At 40.7% G+C, this 24,418-nt stretch overlaps 1 protein-coding gene across 2 annotated transcripts in view; it reads right to left on the bottom strand.

Annotated features, from left to right (window-relative positions):
• Positions 1-17,771, bottom strand: part of PHACTR3 (phosphatase and actin regulator 3) — a 114,091-nt gene extending 96,320 nt beyond the window's left edge. Inside the window, exon 1 of one of the 2 annotated variants that reach the window (XM_055722877.1) lies at positions 17,056-17,771. In XM_055722877.1, the coding sequence (XP_055578852.1) occupies positions 17,056-17,164 (109 nt within the window). In that variant the 5' untranslated portion in view covers positions 17,165-17,771. The remainder of the gene's footprint in view (positions 1-17,055) is intronic. The other variant, XM_055722878.1, reaches the window with a different exon arrangement.
• Positions 17,772-24,418: the final 6,647 nt, after the last annotated feature.

The raw sequence follows: 24,418 nt of genomic DNA, 5'->3' as shown, positions 1-24,418 counted from the left end.
AGCTTTCTGCAGTGCAGAAAAATCTAGCTACATACTTTTAAAATTCAGATTCAAGCAACAACATCAACAGTATCAAAGTCCCAAACCCAAACCCCTTCCTCTCCCATCAGGATCTGCACCACATGTAGACTGTAATTACCAGAGTTATTGCTGAGGACAGACCATACAAAATGCAATTATGCTGTTAGGACAGGGTAATCAGAATAGCTTGCTTATTAGAGAAAACCATATACTTGTAATACACTATTATTTTCACTTATATAAAATACCCTTCTTAGGAGATACTACAATTAAACAGTGATTATGCCTATCAAATCAATTTTCAGTGGATATGTTTTATATGATAGCACAAGACCTGACAGAGAATCAGTTTAGTGTCCATACATTTAAATAGTGCAAATAGTTCTGCAGCGACACACTGGTTTAGTTGAGCAACTGTGAGCTTCCATTATCCTCAAACTGGTGGACAGCAGTATCAAATGGAGACATGAAATGCCCATTAAAATATATAGTTAGAACACTTACATTTCAGAAAAAACTCTAAAAAAAAGAATATAATTACTGTTCAAACATCATTTTCATTGGAATCTGATGTTGGAGCCACTATGAATTTGCTGGTTTGCAGATAACTAGGTATGACTAAACAAATGCACTGTGATACTTGTGATCCCAAAGCCGCTGACAATTTATGAAAATGGATACTATGTACATCTTTGGGAAACAACTGCTGTAAATAACCCATCTGTCATGAGAAATAATCCTAAATAACAAGGTTGTCACCTCAAGTAGGCTTAGATGGCAGTGTAATAGATGAAGCCTTCTTCACACCTCAGAAGGCAGAGTGTGTTACAGGCATGAAATGAAACAAAGCAGCCACTTAAAACCACTCCAGACATACTATTTTGGAACAGTTGCTTTGAAGTCGTACCTTCTGAAAGCTATCCTAATGACAAGATGAGAGCAGGAGCACTGGGTCAGTCAGGCTTGTTGAAATGGTAAAACACCCACAAAGGAATCTCAGTGCTATTTCTGGAGGATACAAAACATCTGAGTTATCAATGATCTTTTTCTCTGCACAGGTGTATGTTACATGGGAAATAAGGGAACAATAAATTGATTTTGAGAAGGTATAATTAACAATTTCACAGTAACAGTTGCAATTTTAAAGTCTGGAACATGACTTGATGTTTAATGTTAGTGGCCCCTCTGAAGATGGGATTACTTCTCTGCGGTATCAAGTGACTACAAAATCTGACTTGGAAGCTTGGAAGCGGTAAGCCAGAAAATACAGTACTGCCATCAGCAACACATACAAGACAAATTTTGCAGATTTCAGCATGTAGTATTTGTTATTCTCAGGGAATCTTCTAGGACCAGTTTTTGACCTCTTCTACGCAACTTCCTTTAGCTGTAAGATCTCAGCACACTTGAATGTAGCACTTGCTTTTGCTCTGAGCTTGTAAGAGTCCGGAGCTGGGAGACTCACAGCTCTCTGACTCTGCAAGAGACACAAGCCCATCACATAGTCACCCCACATTTTCATGACTCAATACTAACACCTGTAGAGCTGATACAGGCTCCTTGGAAAAGTCTTTCAGAGTTGTATAATCGAAGAGCAGGATTTATGTAGTAAAACAGCTTCCAAAAAGTTGCCAACCACAGCAATGTGGAGAAAAAAGCAGCCACTTACTATAGCTATATAGACCTTGCCTAGTAGCTGTTCTTTCAACAACTTACATACGCAATTACACATCTATTCACCATCATTGCAGGTGCAAGCTGAGCAACAGCATGTGTATAAATGCGTGTGGGTGTGCAAATGCATCGTTATGGTGATTTGTTAGCACATCGAGTAAAGCATTGTGTCCAATGAATGTGTAAATTAGGTGCTTAGCTTACTTGAGTGGAAAACAGTTCACTTTGCCTCCTTGGCCCATCCCTCTCAACAGACATTGGAAAAGAAAGTAGTTAGTTTCATTCCCTGTCAAAACAGAAGCTACCATCTAAAACCTAATCCTGCTTTCTTATGCTGTCCTCAGGTTTCTAACAATGAAGCAAAGTGAATCTTGAGGAATTAGTCCTGTTGAATGATATTTAATCATATGCATGATATGCTCTTATGTAGCATTAGAGTAAGAGGTGTCACATCTTGTGTTGTCATTTCTGGGACAGAAAACTGGGGCTGTTAGCTAGCTTTAAATCATTTCTGGCATTAACAAGATTCTGACCAGAGGCTCTCTTTCATGTTCAGGATATGCACTGCATTATTTCCTATTATATCACAATACATTGCAAAGGAACAGCTAAGTTACCACAACTAATCCTTTAAGTCTTTTTTTACAATGTCAGACAAAATAAGACTATGCCATATTTCTGTAATCTCTCTTATATTATAAGAATATTATGATCTATAACAACAACAAAATCCCTAAACTACATGCATTCCCATTGGCTCCGATATACTTAGACTTGTCTCTTTCTGTCAGAAAAGATATTTCTAAGTCTGTATGATTTCATTTTAACAGACACTATCAGGCTAAAGATCAGATCAGTAACATGAAGCAGGAAAAAAAAAGTTTTCTAGTGTTTAAAAATTAGTATTTCTGTAAAAACATCATGTAATACCTAAGGTTCTATTTCTTCAAGAAAGTACTGAAAATGAAAGTAAATTTTGAAGATTTAAAGTATCAACTTTGGGGGTTTTTTTCTACTTGGATACATATATTTAGATTACCTTATTCAAAAGTAGGTTTTGTTCTCAGACAACTTTACATCAGCTACCAAGATCGAAAAAATATTTCTGCAATGCTGTGATGGCAAATTGCAGGGGAATTTCTTGTGGGAGGGTAGGAGGGGAATCTGAATTAAAAATGAATTAATTAAACACACCAGAAGTAACCTTCCTATTTATCTTCATACAATGGGGGGGGGGGGGGAGGGGGAGTATTCCTGTGATAGATCTGTCCTTTTGTACAGAGTGAAAACATCATCCGATGCATACCTATTCAAAAATCTAGGATGTATTTCTCTGCTGATATCTTCATGATGTCTAAGCTGCTAAGAGCATATTCAGTAACTTAACTCTTTTAAAATCATTTAATTAGAGCAGCCAAACAAACCATGATCTCAAAATGAATAAGCTCTTGACAGCAAGTTTTTTGTTTGGGTTGGGGGGGGGCGGGTTGTTGGTTTTTTTAGTAAGTTACTGCAAAATATATCTAACATGCTCAACAGGCAAAACAATAGAGGAATAGAGAAATATTAAATTCCAGGATGTGAAGTGGAATGAATTTTCTGCAGGTGCAGGACACAAGAGAGCTGATTATATAAAACATCATCTCCCACATCAGATGAGTAATGCCCCAGGTCATAGTGCAGGGTTTTTTTGAAGAGGTTGGTAGAACTAAAAATTTTTGCTGTGTTGTAATAAAGCCGAATCACATCCTAGAAGTAATGTTATGAGAGCAAGAGTGAGAAAAATATAAATGGAACACCAAGCTACTGAAAACAGTCTTCTATTTTTTGCTCCTGGGTTCTTATTTCAGAAACAAGGGTTGTTTAATGACTTTTTAACTTATGTTGCCCACAATAACTTTGGAGCTTACTGGCAACTTTCAACAAAGGATACAGCTCATGAAAAAAAGACATTACTGATGTTATTAAGTATTACCTGTAGGAAAAGCCTCAGTGTGAGGTCAGTTTTGCTCACACACTAAAGCATCCACACAGGAGAGATGTTCTAAGTTCCCTAAGGAAATAGTTTTCAGTCAGACTGACACTTCATTAGACAATAGAGGATCCAATCTTAAGTCATAAGTGAGATTTTTGACAGTTTAAGATCAAACTGGGGTCTGAAAATGCTGAAACTATAGGAAGGCAGGCTTTGCTGTCTTCTCTGTTGTTACAGTAGTAACACCCATTCTATTTACAGAATAATTCAGGAGAAAGGCATCCGGAGCAGAAGACTCCTGCATTTGCTAAGGCAGAAGAAAAGTGCTAGTTGACCGAATGAACTCAAGACTAGATGGTAGAAAAGTGAAAAATCTGTAGAGAAAACAGACTGAAAATTAAAAAAAAGTTGCAATAAGCTCTACTCTTTTGCAAGAGAACAAGAAAATGTAGAAAAGCACTAACTCAGACAGGAGGAATGCCAGTTTTCTAGATCAGCCTGTGTTGTCTTGCAAAGACAGCTTCTTGGACTACAGAAGAGATACAGGATAGAGTTCTAGAAAAGTTAGGGCCCCTTCTTAAAAAGTTTTCATTCACACACAATATTCTGGATTTTTGAAGGATGAATCTTTGTATTTTCATTTGTTAAAATGATCTCTTTTACTTGGCTTCCTTTCAGTTTATTCTTCTGGTTGAATTACAGCAGAAAATGTGCACCATAACACTAAGAAGTCTATTTGCTATCTATCTTGACAGCTGTTGTTCACATACCCTATGTTTGCCTTAAGAAAATACGCATCTGATCATGTCATCTTTCAAGTTAACCACTACTGTGAGGGTTCAAGTAAACTAGCCTCAGGCAATGGCTGATATTTGCTCTTATTACAGATCTAGCAGAGTGATGGTTTTAGTGAGGACATAATTTTTTCTACCACATCATTCAATTCTGAATTAGTATCAGGAGTTTACAGTAAAATAGTATGTTCTTCAGGACCTCTATTATGTTCCTAAATGCAGGGGATACCCAGATGACAGTAAGTTCACTTACATTCCTCACTTGCAGGAAGAAGTGTAACAGATTGCTAGGTTCTCTAGAGTTAAGTGTCTCATACATGAAATCTGAAGTGATATACGCAGTTTATCTCAGTTTTGATTTTTCCAAAAATTTTCTTGAGTTAAACAAGAAACTAGGCATTTAAAACTCATGGTGAACAAGTGAGGAATTTGTATGAGTGAAAGACTAGGCTCCATTTTCCTTTTTTCTACAGCTTTCTCTGCATAGTTAGAACTCTAATATGAGTACTTATTCTCTGCTTCTAGGCATTGTAACACAGAGCAGTCAAATGAGCAACTGTTACGGAAGTAAACATTTTAGCTAAGTTATGCTGAGCTGCTGTATCTGAAAAATAGGACACTTTTCTCCTTGAAACCTCTGCAATCCCAGAAAGCTGCTACCCAGTCTGCATACTGCTATAATTTTTTTTAAAAAAACCCAACAATTTTTTTCTTCTATCATAAATGCAGAGCTTATAAAATTATGGAAATCCCACCTGCAAAGAACAAACTTCAGAAAAACGCAGTTAAGTCAGGGTTACATATGCTATCCTGCACTGTGAGCAACCCAAAAGGGGCTGAGGATTTAGGTAGTTGGAGGGAAGGCAAGCATACAGAACTGAATTCGTCAAACAGTCTCAACAGCTGAGATTGCCAAAGCCTGCCAGTGAAAGTCTGCCCAACTTCTCTCCCCTTTTCTGCAGTAGTTTGTGAAATCCCCCCTTGCTCTGAGACATCGTTAGAGGTGACTGGCACACTGTTGAGTGAATGTGTTTTTCACTTGTCCTGTCATTTTCTCTCTGCTGCTGAAACAATTTGGGATAGTCAAGATTTAAGGTTCTTAATCCACCTGTCTCACTCTGCCATGCTCATCCGAAATGCAGGGAACAATTCACTGCAACACTTACGGTAATTCTGTGATCCCTCAAGTGCATATTCAGCAGTGGCCACTACACAGCTGACCATAATGTGTGCTGGTTGAAAAGAAATCTTTTAACTATTCCTTTTCTCTGTTCCCTCACCACAGTTGTCAAGTCCAACAGAAATAAAGTTGCAACACTAAGTATTGTGTGGGAGACTTTCCAGGCTCTAGTCCTGGACTTGCTGTCATCTTCTCCAACTCTGCCCATCATACATAACCAAAAGCATTTTAACTCTGGAGGCTGAGCTATTCTGGCTTAGACAGTTACTTCTTGTGGAACAATCTCATCTCATCTCTTACACGGCAAGACCTGGAAATTGGGAAGAGCGTATAATTCTTCTGCGGAATAGTGGTTAACCTTTCTGTTGAGAATGTTTGCTCTAGCTAAATTAAATATTTCACACCAATCCATATAATTCATCATGAAAAAATTAAAAAGTACTTGCAGGAGCCAAGACACTCTCTTAGACTGACTTCTACTAATGAAGTCTGAGTTTCCCCAAGAAGGCAGGGCTGGTTCTAGATGCTGAGCAAACTTGCCCAAAGCATCAATACTTATGTTATTTGAAGTCAGACACAGAAGATTGACCCTGAATATTTTAATTTGGTGTTCTCATGTGTTCATTCAGCCACCCTGCACTTTGCTTCCAGCCTGTCTCAAGCTTCAAGCCTAGGCAAGTACGCTCTCCCTAAATAGCATCTTCTGCTGGCCCCGTCAAGAACACTGTCCTAGTTCTGGACCTAGATGGACCACAGTTCTGACCCAGCAGAGCATTTCTTATGTTCTTATGAGGATAAAACCCACAAGTCTTGGTGCAGGCTGTTTAGTTTAGAGGTAAGATGCAGACTTCTGTGAGCAACTGAATGAATTGTGACAGACATTCCCAACAGATCAACATGGGCAAGGCACAGGGAAGACTGCACGGCCTTGAGGGATGTAGCAGCTCTTAGAAAAGGTTGAAGGCCTCACTGGTTTGATGTAATGCAGTGATCTATGTCCAGCTGCTGTTTATGCAGCAACAGAACAGTTTCAGGATGTTAAAAAAAATAAATTAGAATAAGGAAGTTAACACAAGTACTGTCTCTTCATTATATGCAACAATCATGAAGTGCTTTATGCATAAGGACATGCCTTTCTTTAGTTATAATCACAGGTCTGCATGCGTGAACTATGTGTGATTACAGGATATTACTGTACTACAGAAAGCAAGATAAGATTCCCCTTGATTAAGATCATCTTACTGAAATATTCATGCAGACTCGAGCATGAAGCTATTGACCTGCGTCAAGTAGGTATATGATGTTCTCTCTAGGGCACATATAAATTGTGTATACATTAGACCATAAATCAACTTGAATTTCAAACAAAAGCATGGGATTTAATGTGCACAAAGAATCCATTGTATTTGCATACAAACTCTAGCTACATTTAGAAGCAAAATGAAGGTATCGTATTTAGCTTTACTTACATGTTGGTATTTATAGATCTGACCTGCTTAGAGAAGCCAGGGTAATGAATTCTATGTATTAAATTTTAAAAATACAAAGCCACAAATTTGGTTTAAAAATGCCGTGATGTTATAAATAAACAAATAAATGGTGTAGCCTGTTCATTACAGCACGAATTGGGCATTCTTAAAATCAAGTTCCAAACCTAAAGACTGTGAAAGATTAATACTTTACTTAACTACTCACAAACATAAACAGTTAAGTTTCCAGATAAACATGACTCCAGTATTATGTAACTCATGGCATTTTCAAAGTATGGTGCAAAATTAACTGACTGGATAATCTTTAACTATCTTCATTCATAGCTGAAGTGTGAAGTTTTTTTATTATTTGACAGACATATAAGTTTATCTTATTTGCACAGAGAAGCAACTAATTGTGTGCAGAAATTATTATGTGTGCAAATTAAGTCTGAGTACTTGTACTTAATGTGCAATCAAATTTGGAGTTTACTTTTGTTTTGAAATAAAGCCTGTAACATTTAAGAGAGAAAGATAAGACAGGGTTTCAGTACTCTGTAGTCCAGCTGATACACTGAACCATTTCCATTCTGTTCAAGTGCCCTTTCTGCCTAACTTAGGAGAATGATGCTCATTTACTGATCTCTTTTTTTTCTTTAAATTCTGTCCTTACTGAAACTGGCATACACATACCTGCCCAAAGCTTGGTGGGAACATGTGGACAAATACATATTTTCTGATTGAAATTTTCTATGTCAAGTTCACAACTACCTCTACTTCATATCAAAAAAGGTCATTAGAAGGTACATTAGCACAAAGAGGAAGGAGAAGTACTAAAAGGTAATTAGAAATTCTTGTCCATCTTCCATCAAAGCCCATGGTTTCCCTTTTTTTCCTATTAGCTGAAACAATATTCAGCACAAAGACCAAATCTCCGAAGACTTTTAACAAATAAAAATTCTTGTCCAACATCTCCAAGTGAGAGACCGGACTTGCCTGTGATTTTAAATAAACTGTCCCAGTGTAACATTATGCAAAGAGCAGAGTTTCAGAAATATTTTTTTTCCTTAATTCACCAAATTTCCAAGATGTACTTGCCTAAACTATTTTCTCCATTATTATTAACATGAAACACTGGAAGCCATAGAACAAGAAACTGCAGCTAGATTTTAATAAATAAATAAAAGTTCTCTACAATGATAACAGATTTCCTTTTCCATAAAAAACAATTTTTTCTCCCCTCCAGTTTTTTCCCATGAGTTGATTACTAGACTCTGAAACACGTAGATACACAAGCAGCATTCATCACAACAGTAGTACTGCTGTGTATGATTTCTGTGGGTAAGGTATGGGACTGAGCCTCCAGAGTCAACTTTCAGTGGTGCCACTGGCTTCCTACAGAAACTCAGATAAGGCAATTAATTACAGCTCAATTCCCCATATGTAAAATAGAAGAAACACCTGGGTTTTTTCACTGTTTTCTGTCTTTTTCACATTAGACTGCAACTACTTAAAGTGGGGACAGTTTCTCTTTATATGCTGCACAGCAACTGGCACAATCATGCATTATTTCAGATATAGCCCACAGGTATTTCTCAGATGAGACATCTGTATTTGGAGAATCTGAGCCTACATCTTTTTTGTGATTTGTGATAGTTCTTTTAGGATGCATGAAAAGACTTAAGGAGAGAAAGAGAAGTGCCCTTTGTAGAGAGTGTATGACAGACCTGTAATACTCCTCTGTGTGATGTATGAGATACAGCTTGCTTTGATGGTTGTAAAGACCTAAAGATTTCTTCACTAAGATGCAAATGCATTATTTAGATATCAATGTAATATTTTAAAAATCAATCCTGCATTGTTTTCACAGTGTGCAATGTTATCCCTGCTGCTGTTAATGCAAGAGTATATTTGCTGCAACCAAACAGAAGTGTGAAGAAAAAACTTGTGTGCACGTAACTAGGTTCCTTCTGGTGCATGAGAAAGGATTCCCAGGAACTAGGGGAGACATACTATTTAAGACATTCTAGAACTAATAAATTTATTCTGATTCAACAAGGGATAACAGAAACTATTAGATCAGACAACTAGTGAAAAAGTTCTGACACGTGATAAGACTACCTACTCTAACTCTGCTACATTCGAATTTAGACCCAATCCTTTACGTGTCCTAAGAGCTTTGCTAGTAGCACTGAGAATAAGAGAAGCAACTAGCATCTGGAGTATCAGAACAGCGGTGCACTGGGTCTCTGAATGTGGGAGCAGATGCACATTTGCACTGTGTGTTGATCCCTTAGGTTTCTGCATTTTGAAGTGGGATTCTGTCCAATCTTTCTGCTCAGAAGACAATGACTGTAAAGCTGGGAGGAAATCAGGACCCTCAGCTATTACTCAAGGATGCAGAAGTAATTATAGGTGCAAAAAAAGTTCATAAAACACCAGGTAAATCAAATTTGATGACCTCACTCTCATAAATCCAGTCTAGGTTTATAAGGGTGTATAACCAGTATTTCCCCTTCTTGGATAAAGAGGTTTAAATGGTGTAAGTATCTTTTCAGCAACATTAAAACTACTTGCCAACTTGGGATTTAGGATAAAAGAGAACTGTAAAACACTTTCTTTTTTTCCCATTAAAGGTCTCTATTTCATTTACAGAACTCTAATATTTGGCTAGATACAAATCTCCAAACACTGGGAACAGTCATACCTTGGAAAAGCCTAAAAACAACGCTCAACATGAATAGCATACTTATTAACCGATCTCATTTAACTGCTGCAAAAGTAGCATGAAAACATAACTTCACCAAGCTCTCTCTTGAATCCCAAAAAATAAACTAAGTAGAGTTTCAGTCAGTAAAATACCCAGGCAACCAGCATGAAGCAGTTTGTGTTAAGTGTTCATCTTGTTGAGTAATATGCAACATAATGACAACACACCATTGCCACAAATCGAAATATGTGCAGTACTAAAACTACACATTCAGAGCAATAGAATCTACATCGAGTTGCATCTATGCAGCTTGCCCAAGTGCACTGTAGCCATTCTCCTCTCCAGAAATAGAAATTTCCTCTCCCCTCTTCCTTCTCTCCCCTCCTGGAACACGCTGGAGAAGAACTGCCAGGCAAACAAGATAAGTCATGCACCGGGGAGGAGGGCTTGTGGAGTAGGAGGAGATTCTCCACTGTGGGACAGAGAAAAAAAAGGGAGTTCTGTGCTTCCAGTGAACTTTCTCTGCATCACAGGGACTTCGGCTCCAGTTAGATCAGACCACCAAGGGATCAGGGAGTTGATGAGAAAGAAAAAGACCTTCCCAAAAGCACAATTGACCATTTGTTAAAGTAAAACTCGCATTGCAATACTTGGTAATATGGTGATGATTTTTCTGGTGCTGTGTCATTAAAAAAACCCTCTACATATCCACAAATAAATATTTTGGGGAGCCTTACAGGACTGAAATTTGGATTTCAATGTAAAAGGATATGGGATATTAAGTAAACTAATACCCTGCATGTTTCTAGTCTTTACTGAGTATTCCTGAGCACACTCCCCATTATGTCTGGCACAGTAAGTTTCTGCTGGGAGCCCTTTGGTTGAACAGGTATGTTCTAACTTTGAGTGAGAGAACTTGAGAATCGCAAAACTTGATATATATGAAATATAGGGTCGAGTCATAAAGTGGAGCAAAAGCACTGACTAGCTAATTTAATTTTGGTCGTAAATTAAGAGTGTTGGGAAAGGATATAGGAAACCTGGTACACTTCCCGTTTCAGACAGAAGAAATACGATGGAGGCTAAACAAACTCTGTTAACAGAATAGACTTGTTGATACAGGAAAATTAAATGGAAACCAAAATGTTTCTGGTGGAAAACATGGGTGAAGTATTAGTATCAAATTTGAAATTGTATGCAACAGCTAAAGACATCACAGATGACCCTTCAGGTCCCTGATTTAAGTTGCAGTCATCTAAGTGACTGCAAAAGGATGAGAGCACCAGCCAACCAACAGGCAGGGCACCAACAGCATCTTTTTCTCTCCTGGTGCTCACTCAATTTCCTTACATCTTAAGCACACGTTTTAAGTTAAGCACATGGTTACATGACTTTCTGATTTATGGCCCTGGAATGAATAGATTTGCAACAAAAATGACTAGAACAGATTCAGAAAGGTGGCATCAATCTATCTGCACTCCGGTTGTACCCCTTTCTCTTTGCCTTTGCATTGTTCTTTACAAGCATCTGCAGCGCAGACTTACTATACTTCTAATATGCTTTTGCATTTTCAAACCTCCCCTGCCAGTAGCTTCTAACACCGTGCAGTTTACCAGTGTCCTTTTGGTTAAGGGGGAAAAGCATAGATTTCCAGTTGCTAACAAGCCCCCTAACACTATGCACAAGACTCAAAACTTGTTGAAGGAACAAAAATATGTCAGCAACGTGTAGATCTTTAGTAGCATAAATGAACCCTAAAAAGTTATGAGAAAACAATAATTGGCATATGAAGGGAGTAGTACAGTCCATTCAGGCTAGGTTACTGCCTTAAAACAGAAGAATAAAGAGAAGACCCTAGTATAGAGTATTCCTATACTTGACGTTTTATTGTGTTATGACTTTCCCTCAGCATTACTTAGATGGCCGATGCCCTTATATTGCCTGTGAGGCTTTCCTTCATTCTTACAGATCATCCTTCAGCCAAAGAGAGACTGTGTAAAGGAACATAACGCTTCAGTTCTCTTCTTAGCATCCTAGCATGTTTTCCTGCTACTTACAAGAACGTTTCCTGCTACAAAACTTTTGAATTATGATAACTAGAAACAGCCATGAAGGAGCCTTGAGTTTTATGCAGTTGTTCTCTCCTTCAGTTAATTCAGTGCACAGTGCTGCTGATTACACGCGGTATTAATAGAAATAAAAAGGGAAATAGAGTTTTGGAAGTTACATAGCTGTACGTATCTGGAACAACTATTCTGAAGTCGCTTTAACTTGTCAGATCTTGAGGCACACCACAGCAAATAGTGTAGAGGCTTAGATGCCCCCTTCCTCAGTCCTCTCCAACAAGAATCCTAAGAAATTACATTAATATAGCTGTTAACAACATCTATCACTACCACTTGACCACAACAGTTCCTTGCCTTGGTACAGATCCTACAGTGGAGGAGAAGGAATACATGGTGGACCACTCGCAAGGTCCACTGAGGAACTCAGTAATGTCCATCCCAAAAAAGCATTTTTTAATTGCATGGTGCCTGGGAGGAAAAGTAGCAGCATAGGGAGAAAACATGATGGTACCAATGTATACTTACACAAATTAAAATGAATTATCCCAAAATTAAGGGAGGGGGTGCCATTTTCACACATTGTCAGGGTTGTCTGTATCTCCTCAAGTAATACAGAGTTTTGACGTGGTGTGCTCTTCTCCAGACTGTGGAGCGCTATCTTTTATGACTACAAATCAAATGAGATTGTCAATCTTTTCTATGTCCTGTGACTGCTGAAAGGATATAATGAGAGCAATATTTTGGCTTCCTTCAAGTGTCTCTCAGATAGATGATGATACTGAAATCTGCTCTGAGTTTCATACTCCTGCCCTCTTCAGACTCTCCTTTATCTTTTGATGCTTTCCTGGAAAGATGGAGGAGGGGAACAAGAAAGGGGAAAGGAAAAAATCACGATCTCTGGAACTAATGAAATCCCTCTTTATGTTATGTTTTCTTAAGTTATTGCTGTCTTGGTTGTCATCTAAATCATCTTCCATCACCTTTATTTTTTTTTAAATTAGAACTTAACTAGTATTTTATCATTTTTACACTTTCTTAACTGCCTCAAAAAACTCCCCTTAATGTTATGGCAGGATATGATATCTTCTAGAGTAGCTTTTCAGCTCAGAGCTAACCCCAGATCTATAATCAATCAAGTTGGGTCTTTACACACAAAATCTGATACATTTGGATATTCTGGCCTTCTCCCAGACTCAAGTGAAAACAATGGGACATTGAACAGCCATCTTAATGGCAGCAGGGAAGGATGCTACTGGTTTCAGAACTCCTTCCTATGAGGATTTCCAAGTGAAAGATGTGTTAATTGTGATTCTTCTCCTGTGATTCTGGCACAATAAGAAAAATGAAATTCACTTTGTTAACAACAGCACAGTCTAGGGACAGTCCATAGTTAAGCAAGACGCAAGTATTTTGATGTGTGTTTCTCAAATTCAGGAAATACTGCTTTTTAAGGCTTGCTCACTCAGTGACTGTGCTCAAATAATGACTGAAATATGAAGTCCAGTGTTCACTGTGCTATAGTAATTCTCATAAAATATTGCTCCGTGGCCATAAAATAGTTCACTTAAATCACAGGCTGAAATGCATTATTTTGTTTTAAAGGAGAAAATAACTGATTCATTTAAAACAAAGAAACATTCATTCCTTTTTATCCTTCTTATACTATTTCCAATATTCTCTACACTATCAATAGGAACTAAACGCACCATTTAAATGCTGGGTGAAATTATCTATTTGTCATTAGAACCTGTACAGATAACTTAATTCCATATTTTCTACTCAGACCATTACTGTGACATCTTAAATGATCACTGTGAGAAGCTGCTGTTTAACTAAAATTTCATGTGAAGGATCTAAATCAGTGAACTGGTATCTCTGTTTTAGAATAAATAGCTATTAACTGCCTCTAGTGTAGTTTACTGAACACCTTGTTTATCTTACTATAGGAACTTTTAATAAGCTCATAGTGGCATGTGTTGATTTTTTAAGTTTTTTGCATGTGATAAAATTCACTGTAGTTGAAAGATTACATCTGTTATAGTAAATCAACGTTGTAAAATAGGTTTTCATTTCTACAGTGAATGCTTTATGAAAAAAAGCACACTAGATAGGAAGCCCCGATTGTTCAGGGTTTGGAGTAATTGCACTTCTGCTGGCACCAGTCAGGATTGCGAGTGTCCAGAACTTCTCAAAAACAAACATCTAAGGTTATCTGAACCAGTTAGTTATTCCATGCTCTTGTTGAAAGAAGATAAGAGTTCTTTTTTTAAAAAACAAACAAACAAACCAAACCCAAAAACAAACAACAAAACCACAAACAAAAATACTCAAAAATCTGAGCTTTGTTCTCATATGGGAAACTCCTTTTGGGATTTGACATCAAGCAAATAGTTCATTTAAAAAACTGCAAATGAAAGCCATAGGAAGGTGAACTAACACTTGCTATCTGCAGTCTGTTCATCCTGAGTTCCTTGAATCTGATGTTTACATTACTCAGTATCAGCAAAAAAGAGATCATATGTCCAGTGACAGAAGATTCTGAACTTACGCAAGCCAGCCAGCAAGTCTTGTAATCATGCTGTGTACAGTCAATACTACTGTTAAGCTGGCATTTCAACAGAGAAGGGAAAATGCAGCATCGCATCAGGGAATCGTCTTGGGTAAATACATGAAAAGCTGTATGCTGCCACCTCTACATTCTCAGCTATGTCACTGAAATTTCCTGTATAAAGCTGGGCTAAAAAAAAAATAATACTGTAATTGTATAGGTCAGGAACAGGAATATAAATGATGTCTTTAAACAAACACACATGAACCCCATAAAATTCTTTAGAGTATATGCTGGCTTCATCTATTACCACATTTTCTACCTCTGTACACTTCCCTAAAGTAGACATAACCAAATGAATTGGTGCAGAATAATCCTTCACCACATCATATTCAAGAAAATGTTGCAAAACAAGAGTGCATCTCCAGTGGGAATATTGTACCATTCAAATGCCATACAGGAATGTTCTTGTAGTGATCCTTCAGTTATATCCATATTTTTTTATTGGCTTATTTGTCTGTGTAATTTAAATGCATGACTTAAATGTTAATTAAAAGTAATTTAGTTTATAAATTATCAAAGAATCCTATATGTTCAAGCTTACTTCTCTAAATGGTTCATCTGCCAGAAGGGTTGGGATGTAAACACAAACTCTGCATGTATCATTTAGCGCCCCTAAGACTTTCTTTTCACTTAAGAGTCCGTAGATTGCTATGTTGGTGTTATGATAATTATTTTCCAGAATAATAAAATAAGTTACAATTCTGTCATATGACATACATAATTCTTACACTAGTATAAATTGTATTTCGGTTTTTTGAGTAGCCAATTGTATGAAATTGCTCATAGTAAGTGATTAATTACAACACTGCAGGGTAAAATATCATTTAAATTAAGTCATCTATGTTCATTTTTTTATCACTTTGAAGCACACAGATGTTCAATGCTATTTGAGAAAGGAATTTAAAACCTGAAAAGCCTACCAAATGTGCTAACTCTACTAGTAACTATTTATACCTACCTGGACAAAAAACATATGTACTTATCACCTTTTGTTTCTCTCCACATAGTGTATGTATAAGTCAATACCACAAAAGACATCTTTCCTTGCGTATTAGTATAGCTTCTGCCATGCAATGGGACACTGTCTTATCTGATGAAGTCTGTATTAGGGGGAAAAAATGCTACTTAGTATTGATAGTTCTTTCTTCTTACAAAAAGCATAATAATGTTTCTATCTTTGTCTATTTGTCAGACATGTTGTGTACTTTCTTTGTTGTATGTTTCACAAAGGCCAAAACAATTAATTAGCAGAAAATAATATAGCGGAATTAAAACTGAGATTGCATATGCCTTCCTTTCATTAGTTCTGCTTCCAGAAATCAAATGGCAGAAACATACATTCCTCTTTCAGTCAAGATTGCCCCTTTGGGAGTGAGTCGAGCAGTTCATGTTAGAAGAGTCCTTTGTTCCCTTCACTTAGGATATCGGAACAGTTGGGCATCAGAGATAAATCATCTACTGTTTGCCTTAATTTAATTTGTAATTCACTCCAGAGCGAGGTGCTTCAGAATTGCTTGATAAGGCAAAATAAATAGAACTTAAAATAGTTACAAATATTAATATCCTCATTGACTCAGAAGGAAGCAGTATAGCAGGTGTATGAAAAGAGCCTGGAATATTTTATTTACTCAATAATCTGAGAAAGGCTGGAACTAAAGTTCAATCCAAAATTGCATTCAGGGTCTGTCTCCTCCAGGCTGATCCCAAAACGCAAACCCATTTCTAGGTTTAGAATTCAGTGTAATGGGCAGTGATGCTCAACACCCCATTCATTGTCTTACGCTGCTTTGATTACTCCTTTTCTCATAAAGAAACCTTCCAGTTCTTATATGACCACCTATTCACATAAACTGAGAGTAAACTGGCTCTCAGCCTTTGCTTCTAGCTTGTTGTTGCTCCTTTCCGTGCAATCACATCACATCAAAGTGATGTATTTTTTTTTCTAAAGGGGTTTTATCATTGCTTAGATTCTGACAATCTGAAATTACTGAGTCACCACCAACAGACATTTGGAGTTATTCCTGAAAGTGAAGTTAAGCTGAAAACACCATTAACCATTGTTAAAGGGAAAAAAAATAATCTAATCACAATATTCTATTTGTATACGAGCGATTGGGCTGTGTCCCCCAGCACCGCCCTCTGTGCCTACACTTCCTAAGACTGTGCTTCTCCCTGTGAAGTGAAAATTACCTTCTGGTGGGGAGAAAGCGTTTAATTATGACTCTGCTTCCCCCCGTCTCCATGGTGACCCCCTGCAAACAGCCGGCTTTATTAGCCCTTATTTCCCCCCACCCCACCAAAGTACCAAAGGAGCCGAGCGAGCGCCTGGGGCAGCGCGCCCCGCTGCCAGGCCGGAGCGCGGCGGAGCCCCCCGCCCGCCGGGGAGCCGCGGGGACACCGCGCTGCCAGCCGGTGCGGGGCTCCGCCGCCGCATCACTTCAGCACTTGCACAAAACACGGTCCCCGCTGCCTGCCCGCGGCCAGGCGTGCTACAGCCCCGCGGAGCGCCCGCCCCCCACCGCGGCTAGCGCTGCCGGAGAGCGCGGGGCCGTTACCTGGGTGCTCCCCGGCGCCGGGGCCCGCGGGGTCGGTGAGGATGCTGGGGTCACTCTGCGACCTGCCTCGCGGGAGAAAGCAGCCGGTCCCTTCTTCCGATGCAGCCATGAGGTGGAGGGCGGGAAGCTCAGAGGCGGGGGGAGGAGGAGGCGCTCATGGAGCCGGAGGCGGCCGGGGGACAATGGGGACGGGGGTGCGGCGGCGGCGGGGCGTCAGCCGGGCAAGACCAGCCGCGGCAGCATCTTCCCCGGCGCCGTGGGCAGGCTGCGGCGGGGCGCTCCGCCGGCGCCGGGCACTCAGGGAGCAGCTTCGGGCGCCTCAGGGGGGTGGGCCATGCTGCCTGGCGGGGTGGGGAAGAGCCGGGGCGCGGGCCGCCGGCCCGGCCCCCCGCCGCCGCCCCCTCCCGGGACGCCCCCTCCCGGGACGCCCCCCCGAGCGTCGCTCCCGGAGTCGCCTCAAGCCGCCGCGCTGCTGAGCGCATCCGTTGGAAAACATTGGGATTCTCCCATGGTGCCCCGCGAGCGGCTCCGTGACGTCACGGCAGGGGGGCGGGCGCTGCACCTGCACTGCACAAAGGCGGGGGCCGCCGCAGGTGCGTGCGGCTCCGGGGTTCCGCCCCGGCCGAGAGCACGTGACCGGCGACGCGGGGAGGGGTCGCCCCGCCCACGAGGGGGCAGGACCCCCGGGCAGGACCCCCAGCGCCTGCCCCGGCTGGTCCTTCGCAGCCCTCGGGGCGCTGCGCCCTGCGGGACGAGCCAGCGCGACCCTCCGGCACGGGGGCAGCCCCCGCCGCCGCGGGGCTCGGTGTCCGTCGCCGGTCTCCGCCGGGGCTGAGGGAGGGGGCTCGGGGGTCTTCCCACGCGCGACGAGAAGCGCCGGTCCCTCGGCGGCGGGAGGCGCGGGGGTGGTGGCTGCCCGCTCCGCGCCCCGCTCCGCGCCCCGCTGGGCAGGTGCCGGCGGGCGGTGCCGCGGAGCCGGCGGGGCTGCGCCGAGCCGTGGGCTGGGCTGTGCCGAGCCGCTCTTCAGGCGGGGGCAGCGGCGGGACGCGAGAGGTGTCTCACGGTGACCCTGGGAAAGGGGGCATGTCGGCTCCCACTCTGCAGTTGGGTTTGGGAATCTGTTCACGGGGCGTGACTGCGCTCCTGGAATTTCTCCTGCGGTGAGCGGGCACTCTTCTCCGCGGGCGGCGGGCGCCAGCCGGGGGCTGCTCCGTGCGCCCGTGGCTCCAGCTGGGAGCTGCTTGGGGATTTGACCCGTAAAACCCAGGGACGCTTCTTACTCGCTGTCCTGGTAAAGTGCTATAGAACCCCCAGCAGCACGCGGGGGGGGGGGCACGCAGGTTCTCCCCTTATAGTAGCGGGGTAGCGTCGGGGGCGTGCAGCGAGCGTCGCTTCTGGCTTTGTACGGAGCGTGCGCTCGGCAATGCACGTACCTGCAAGGAGCTTCCCCAGGCTGATGGGAGCAGTGGCTGTACCGAGCTCCTACCCTGAGGCAGGTAGAAGTTTGCCAAGTTTTAGGGGATGAAACTTTGTGTCAGAGAATGTTCCACCAATGCCGTCATTGGCTTGCGTATGTATTTGCTTTTACAGAAACATGTGGGAAATATTTTGCGTGTGGTATATAAAGCAGATGTGGTTGAGCCATTTCTGAAAGCAGGGGCAAACGAAGTAGTTCTGTGGTGTTGCGCCTTTGTTGTGTTTTTGGAGTTTTTAACCCAAAATTCACCACATCTGCTTAAAGAAAAAAGGGGAAATACATTTCTTAGTGTGATAGGAGTAGCAAAATTATCCAGCTGCACACGTCTCATTAGGGGTCACCTGTGGGCTATATATTCACTGTGGTTTGGTCAACTATGTGATCTGAAAAAAAAAAAAAAAAGTCTGTGGGCCTGCATTTAATGTAGAGCATGGTAAGAAAATTTGCTTCAAAGACTCCACTTGAACAAGGCCTGAGCGTGGCTGTTCCAGTGATGGTCTGCCCATGGCTGGGGTAAGCTGGTGCATCTAACAATGAGGCTGAATGTTGTTACAAGAACAGAAATTGAACAAAGGGTTTGAAACAAAATATCAAAGAGTTTCTCATTCAATGAGTGCTATCCCTTCTTACTGTGTATAAGGTAGATCCTAAGGAAAAAGTAGCATGTGGTAGTGAAGTCTCAGCTGTATCATAATACAATGGAATAAATTAAGGTAGCGAGGGCATTCTGTAAGTTGGGGTTTTTTGAGAGTTTAATATTGCCAATTTAATACATTTTCAGTGTTTATTTTTGTGATTTCTTCTAAGCCTTGCTAGTCAGACAGCTCATCATAATTCCAAACAGCTAAATGAACCATTTTTATCAGGCTATAAAAGATTTCCAGGGAAACAAACAAATAAATCCAAAACATTTGTCTAAGAAATGCTCTAAAGAGATCAGGATATATTTTGTACTCCTTTCCCCCTCAAGCCAAACTTCTGAGTTGCCGTGACTCAACTTTAAAAGGGAGTCATGAACTCTAAAAATTACTTTTGATAGATTTTTTTTTTCTGTGCATATAGATAACACCATCTGACATAAGAAATCTCCCCTTTATAGTGAAATAATAAGCCAAATCTATTTTAAGTCCTGATAAGAGAGGAAGTACAAGTTTTAAATGTTTTTTCTCTGTATAGCTTTTAGGTCATGCTAGAAAATGCTGATAGCTTCTAGTGAATTCTGTGGAAGTCTGTACTAACTGATACACCTGCCTTCTGCAATGAAGAATGATATTGATTTCTTGTGCAAAATACGTAGTTGAAAATTTCCATATCAGATTTAAGCACTCATACAAGACTGAATGTATTAAAATATTTTCAACACAAGAAAATACCTCCAAGACAGCTGTAGTACCACACAGAAGCACACAAGATGAGACTGACATCTTTTTAACCAATTCACATGTTGGTTGCTTCAGTAGAGGACGCTTCACAGGGTTCCTTTGGATCCTAAAATACTGTCTAATAGAAATCAAACAAGGCTGGAATCTGCTTTACTGTTTTAACTTAGTTAAAACACTTCATTTTCTGTCGTTCTTGCCAAACCAAGCATCATGAGACTCAGTCTGGGAATAAATCTAGGTGCTGTGCATGCCAGCTGACAGAGCTGCCCCAGGCCACCTTGCTATTTCCAAATGAGCCTTCATTGTTTGGGGGAGGGGGTACAAGAGAAGTATTTTAAAAAAATATTGTTAATTTTTTTAAACCTATGTTGCTAAATAATGACTCTTGTGTAAAAAGTATGATTATCTGCATGTCTTTTACTTTCAAGTTTCATATATAATGATGATGTTATCTGTTTGCACTTTTCATTCCCTTGCCTTAAAGAAGGTGCTGCATTCCTTCTGGGGGCAAAGCTTTTGACAGGAATAATAAATGTCTGGCAAAGTCTTTTCTTCATGTTGAAGGACCAATGCCAAAAGGAATGGAGCATTTTCACAGAAGCTGTTGGAGGCATGCACTAACCAATATATTGATTTGTAAATCTTTCAGAAACTAGAATGAAACTAAGCCTGGTTCTGGCTGTGGGTACTGAGCAGCTGAAAAATTGTCCTTAAATTCCCTTTTACTCCTTGATATAATTCTATCAAAGTCACAAACAACATGTGCAGGATCAGAATGACTATTAGTAGAAACATGATTGTCCTTTTATTATTTTTTTATTTTCTTACTATAGCAGTCTTGCGATAAACAAGTTGGCAACATTTTCCCGAAAAGTATAATGATCTGCTGTGTTTCTTTCTCTCTCACAGGATTTCTGGCCTTTGAAATTTATGATGAAAAGTTATGATGAGATTTTTCTAGCTTAGTGGCAGATATTTCTGCAATTGCCATCCATTCAGTTGCAGGAAAATACTTCTTAAAATGAAATACCCACACAAGGAACACAAAGAGAAAATAAAATTTGTTTAACTTGATGTATATTCCCACAACCAAACCAATGCATGTCCATTTGATAATGCCTTCCCTTATATTTCCCTATGAAATAAAAAAAATTTAAATGCAATTATATAAATGGTATGTGTGATTTGATTAATTTGCTTTTGGTATGATAGACAGCTGACCTCCTATATCTTGATCTAGTTATATAAAGAGAAATTCTAACTTGTGTTAGAAAAGAATAATTCTCTGAGGAGAAAGGAAAGAGGTGAGTCATGTCAGTGCTGTTTTTCTCAAATCAGCAGAATATTAAACAACCTCATTTTCATTAATCTGAAGCCTACATGTGATCTCTGGGCGTAACTGATCTTTCCTTCTGTGCTGTTATTTAGAAAAATTAGTTCAGGATACATTTGGATTGACAGTGTCAGCCTTCATGTTAAAATTGTTTTGATGACCAATGGACAAATAGCCTTGCTCAGAGCAGTTTTCTTCAATGCAGCAGCAGAAAGCATTTTTTCTGTTGCTTGTGAGTCTTAACCTAGTTTTTTTGGATTTTATGCCAGCTTGTTGCAATTCAGTATGTTTACAGTAACAATAAATATGAGCATTCCCATGCTCAAAAGGCTTTTGTCTCTATTTACATTGTGTTCGTGGGTTTTTTCCCCTCAGATGCTCTCTTGGTAAAGAGGACATGGGGCCTATTTTGAGCCTTTATTTGTCAAGAAGATAAATGCATGTCACTGAGAAGAGATGTAAGTATTATCCAGCAGTCACAACTTTGTAAATACAAGGACTTGAAAGATGTCTTCTCCAAAGCATAATGATGCAGTTGCTACTATGGAAGGCAAACAAAAAAAAAAAAAAAATAAGCATCAGGGACTTGTTTATTGGTGTCTTCATGTACACATTCACATTTAAAATCTCTGATACTCAAGAGCTGTTCTAGGAATCGCCCATCTGATTTTCATGTTCACTTTCTCTCACAGCTCTAGTACTCGCTTTGTCATTCTGTAAGTGAAGGAAGAGGAAAGAAAGAGGCAGGGTAAAATGTAAAGGAAGACAGCTCAGCTCTCTGCCTTCTTGACAACAGCTCTACTCACGTGTAAGTCCTTCTAGGCAGTGGTGCAGTGACAGAAGGGGAACGTCTACTCTCTTAGGTCAGTTATTCCCCATTATGCAGCTTATAATAGTAGCAGCAACATACCGGTTTGTGGGGAGGGAGGTCATATCTGTGACATGCCAGGGCCAACAGAGGGTTACAGGGATGTGACTGCTGTGTATGATAATTGCATGTAAGAAGCAGGGAAAAGGCAGCTGTGTGTGTGAGACAGTGGATGACTCCTGTGGCGCTGTCAGTGCCAGCAAGGCTAGAGGTGATGTGCCATGTAAGTATTGTTCGTGTCAATTTGAACTCTGAAGGGATGAATCCGATTTTCCTTTCCACTTTCTGTTCCCCTTAGACTTCAGTATGTCTGAGGAAAGGGGGTGCATATACAGCTTCCATAGCAGGTCCAAATCTTCTTCCTTTCTGCATTGCCTTTTGGGGAATGAACATTCTTGTATGCAGACCTTTTTCTTCTTTACAGGCACAGTGTTCTTAAGAAGGCCTGTGGCTGGAAGTTCCCTATTATTCTCACTTTCATCCTCAAAATATTCCGTGGTCTCTGATATCCAAAACTATGAAAAACTGCAGACATGGGAGGTCTGAAAGCCATATCTGGTGTAACTGAGACCCTGCAAGTTCCAGTAATTAATATGGGAAAACCCAATGAAATGTTTCTTTTTACATCTGTAACATAAGCAGAACAGGTTTTGGACTTCAGGGTAACAGAAATAGCTTAACAAAATTAGGGTGTGTTGTAAATATAAAATAACTGCAATGTAAGATCCCAGAAAAAGTTAAAGTTAGGAGGTTCCACTTTGAATCACAAGATTGTCCTCCAATATATTTAAGTGTGAGAAAATACCTGATTGTGCCTCATCTGTGTTTTAATCTGTGTCATCTGGCCTGAATCTCTAGGCCTGGAGGTGTTCTTACAGCCACGATCTTGGCTGACCCTAGAAGGAAATTTTCCACCGACTTAATTTTGCCCTCATCATTGCTTTCCCCTCAGGGTGCTTTTCTGTACATGCATAATTTCTCCCGTTAAAACAAGTTTCCCCTGCGGAAGGACCCCAGTTCCTGCTGGCCGCAGCGGGGCCACCCGTGGGCCAGGAGCCATCTCCTCAGGGCGGTGGGCGCTGAGGGGGGCTCCTGCAGGGGCACGTGCCCTGTGGATGGGACTTCTTCCCAGCTTTCCCTTTAAGCTTTAACAGGCTTTAACACAACTTGCTCAGGGGCTGGTGCTTCCTACGGGATTTGCCACACATGTCGGTGGGGTGGAGGCTGAGGAAGGCTCTGCGCAGCAATCCCAGTCCAGCCCAGTCTTCAAACTCCAACAGATTTAACCAGGATTTGTCTCAACTTGGCAGGTACTTGGCCTGGAGTTTAACTTGAGCTCCATACAATCGGGATCCTCACTTCACAAAAACATTTTAGGCCTGTATAACACTGTATAAATACCATTAGTTAAAATTTGATTGTATCAGCTGTTTAAAGACTTTGTTTTTCCTCCTGATTTAACAAGGGGAGGAGGGAAGTCTGCTTTCCCAACGATTTCCAAACAGCTGGAAACTGTTTTATTTTCTGTTTAGCCCTTTGCTTGCTAATGATTCATCCGTGAATATTTGATTTCTGTCTTAACTGAATTTTGTAAAAATCTAGGACTTTTCCTCTCTCTACAAACAGCCAGCCCAAGCTAGTGAGGGATCTGTAACAGTCCTGGCTCGCCCAGGTGCTCTGCAGTCCAGGCTTGGCAGTGTTAGTGAAACCAGCGTCAGGAAGCTGGTGTGGCCAGCTTAATAGTCACCTTCCTCACTTCATGTACCCACTGATGGAGAAAAATGGAAGGAATGATTTGCATCTAATTGAGACTTCATTAGGAAAACCGCTGTTCTCCATTTCATGCTTCTACAGCGGTGATCCTGAAACTGTTGTGGGCATTAATGGGCGCTGTGGCAGATCTGCAGCTGTCTGGGTGCTCTGTTGAACTTCTTTCCTCACACTGCTTGGTTGCAGTATGTTTAGAAGGTGGGGGCTTTTTCTTCACCAGTTCTCATCTTGCACACCGTGCCCGAGGTTCCTGAGCCCTTCACTAGCACAACCCTTTCATTGATCAGTTATGTCTGTCAGCTTTTCTTATATGTATTATTTTCTTTTCATTATGTTTCAAAATCACTTGACTGTATTGAAGAGGTGAAAAAAATGATGGAAGCTATTCGAGTTAGTATACTAAGTGGGGGAAGTTTACAAATGGCTACAACTTAGCATCTGCTACTGATTGAGTTTTGGCTTCTAAAAACAATGACTGCTTGCCACTTGCTCATGAAAGTCTGGTTTAAGTAGTTCTGACCAAAGAACAGGAA

This window comes from Falco cherrug, chromosome 10 (genome assembly GCF_023634085.1).
Source record: "Falco cherrug isolate bFalChe1 chromosome 10, bFalChe1.pri, whole genome shotgun sequence".
NCBI classification, from domain to species: domain Eukaryota; kingdom Metazoa; phylum Chordata; class Aves; order Falconiformes; family Falconidae; genus Falco; species Falco cherrug.
Note: the sequence above shows the minus strand (reverse complement) of the source record. Positions and strands in the feature narration are given on the sequence as shown.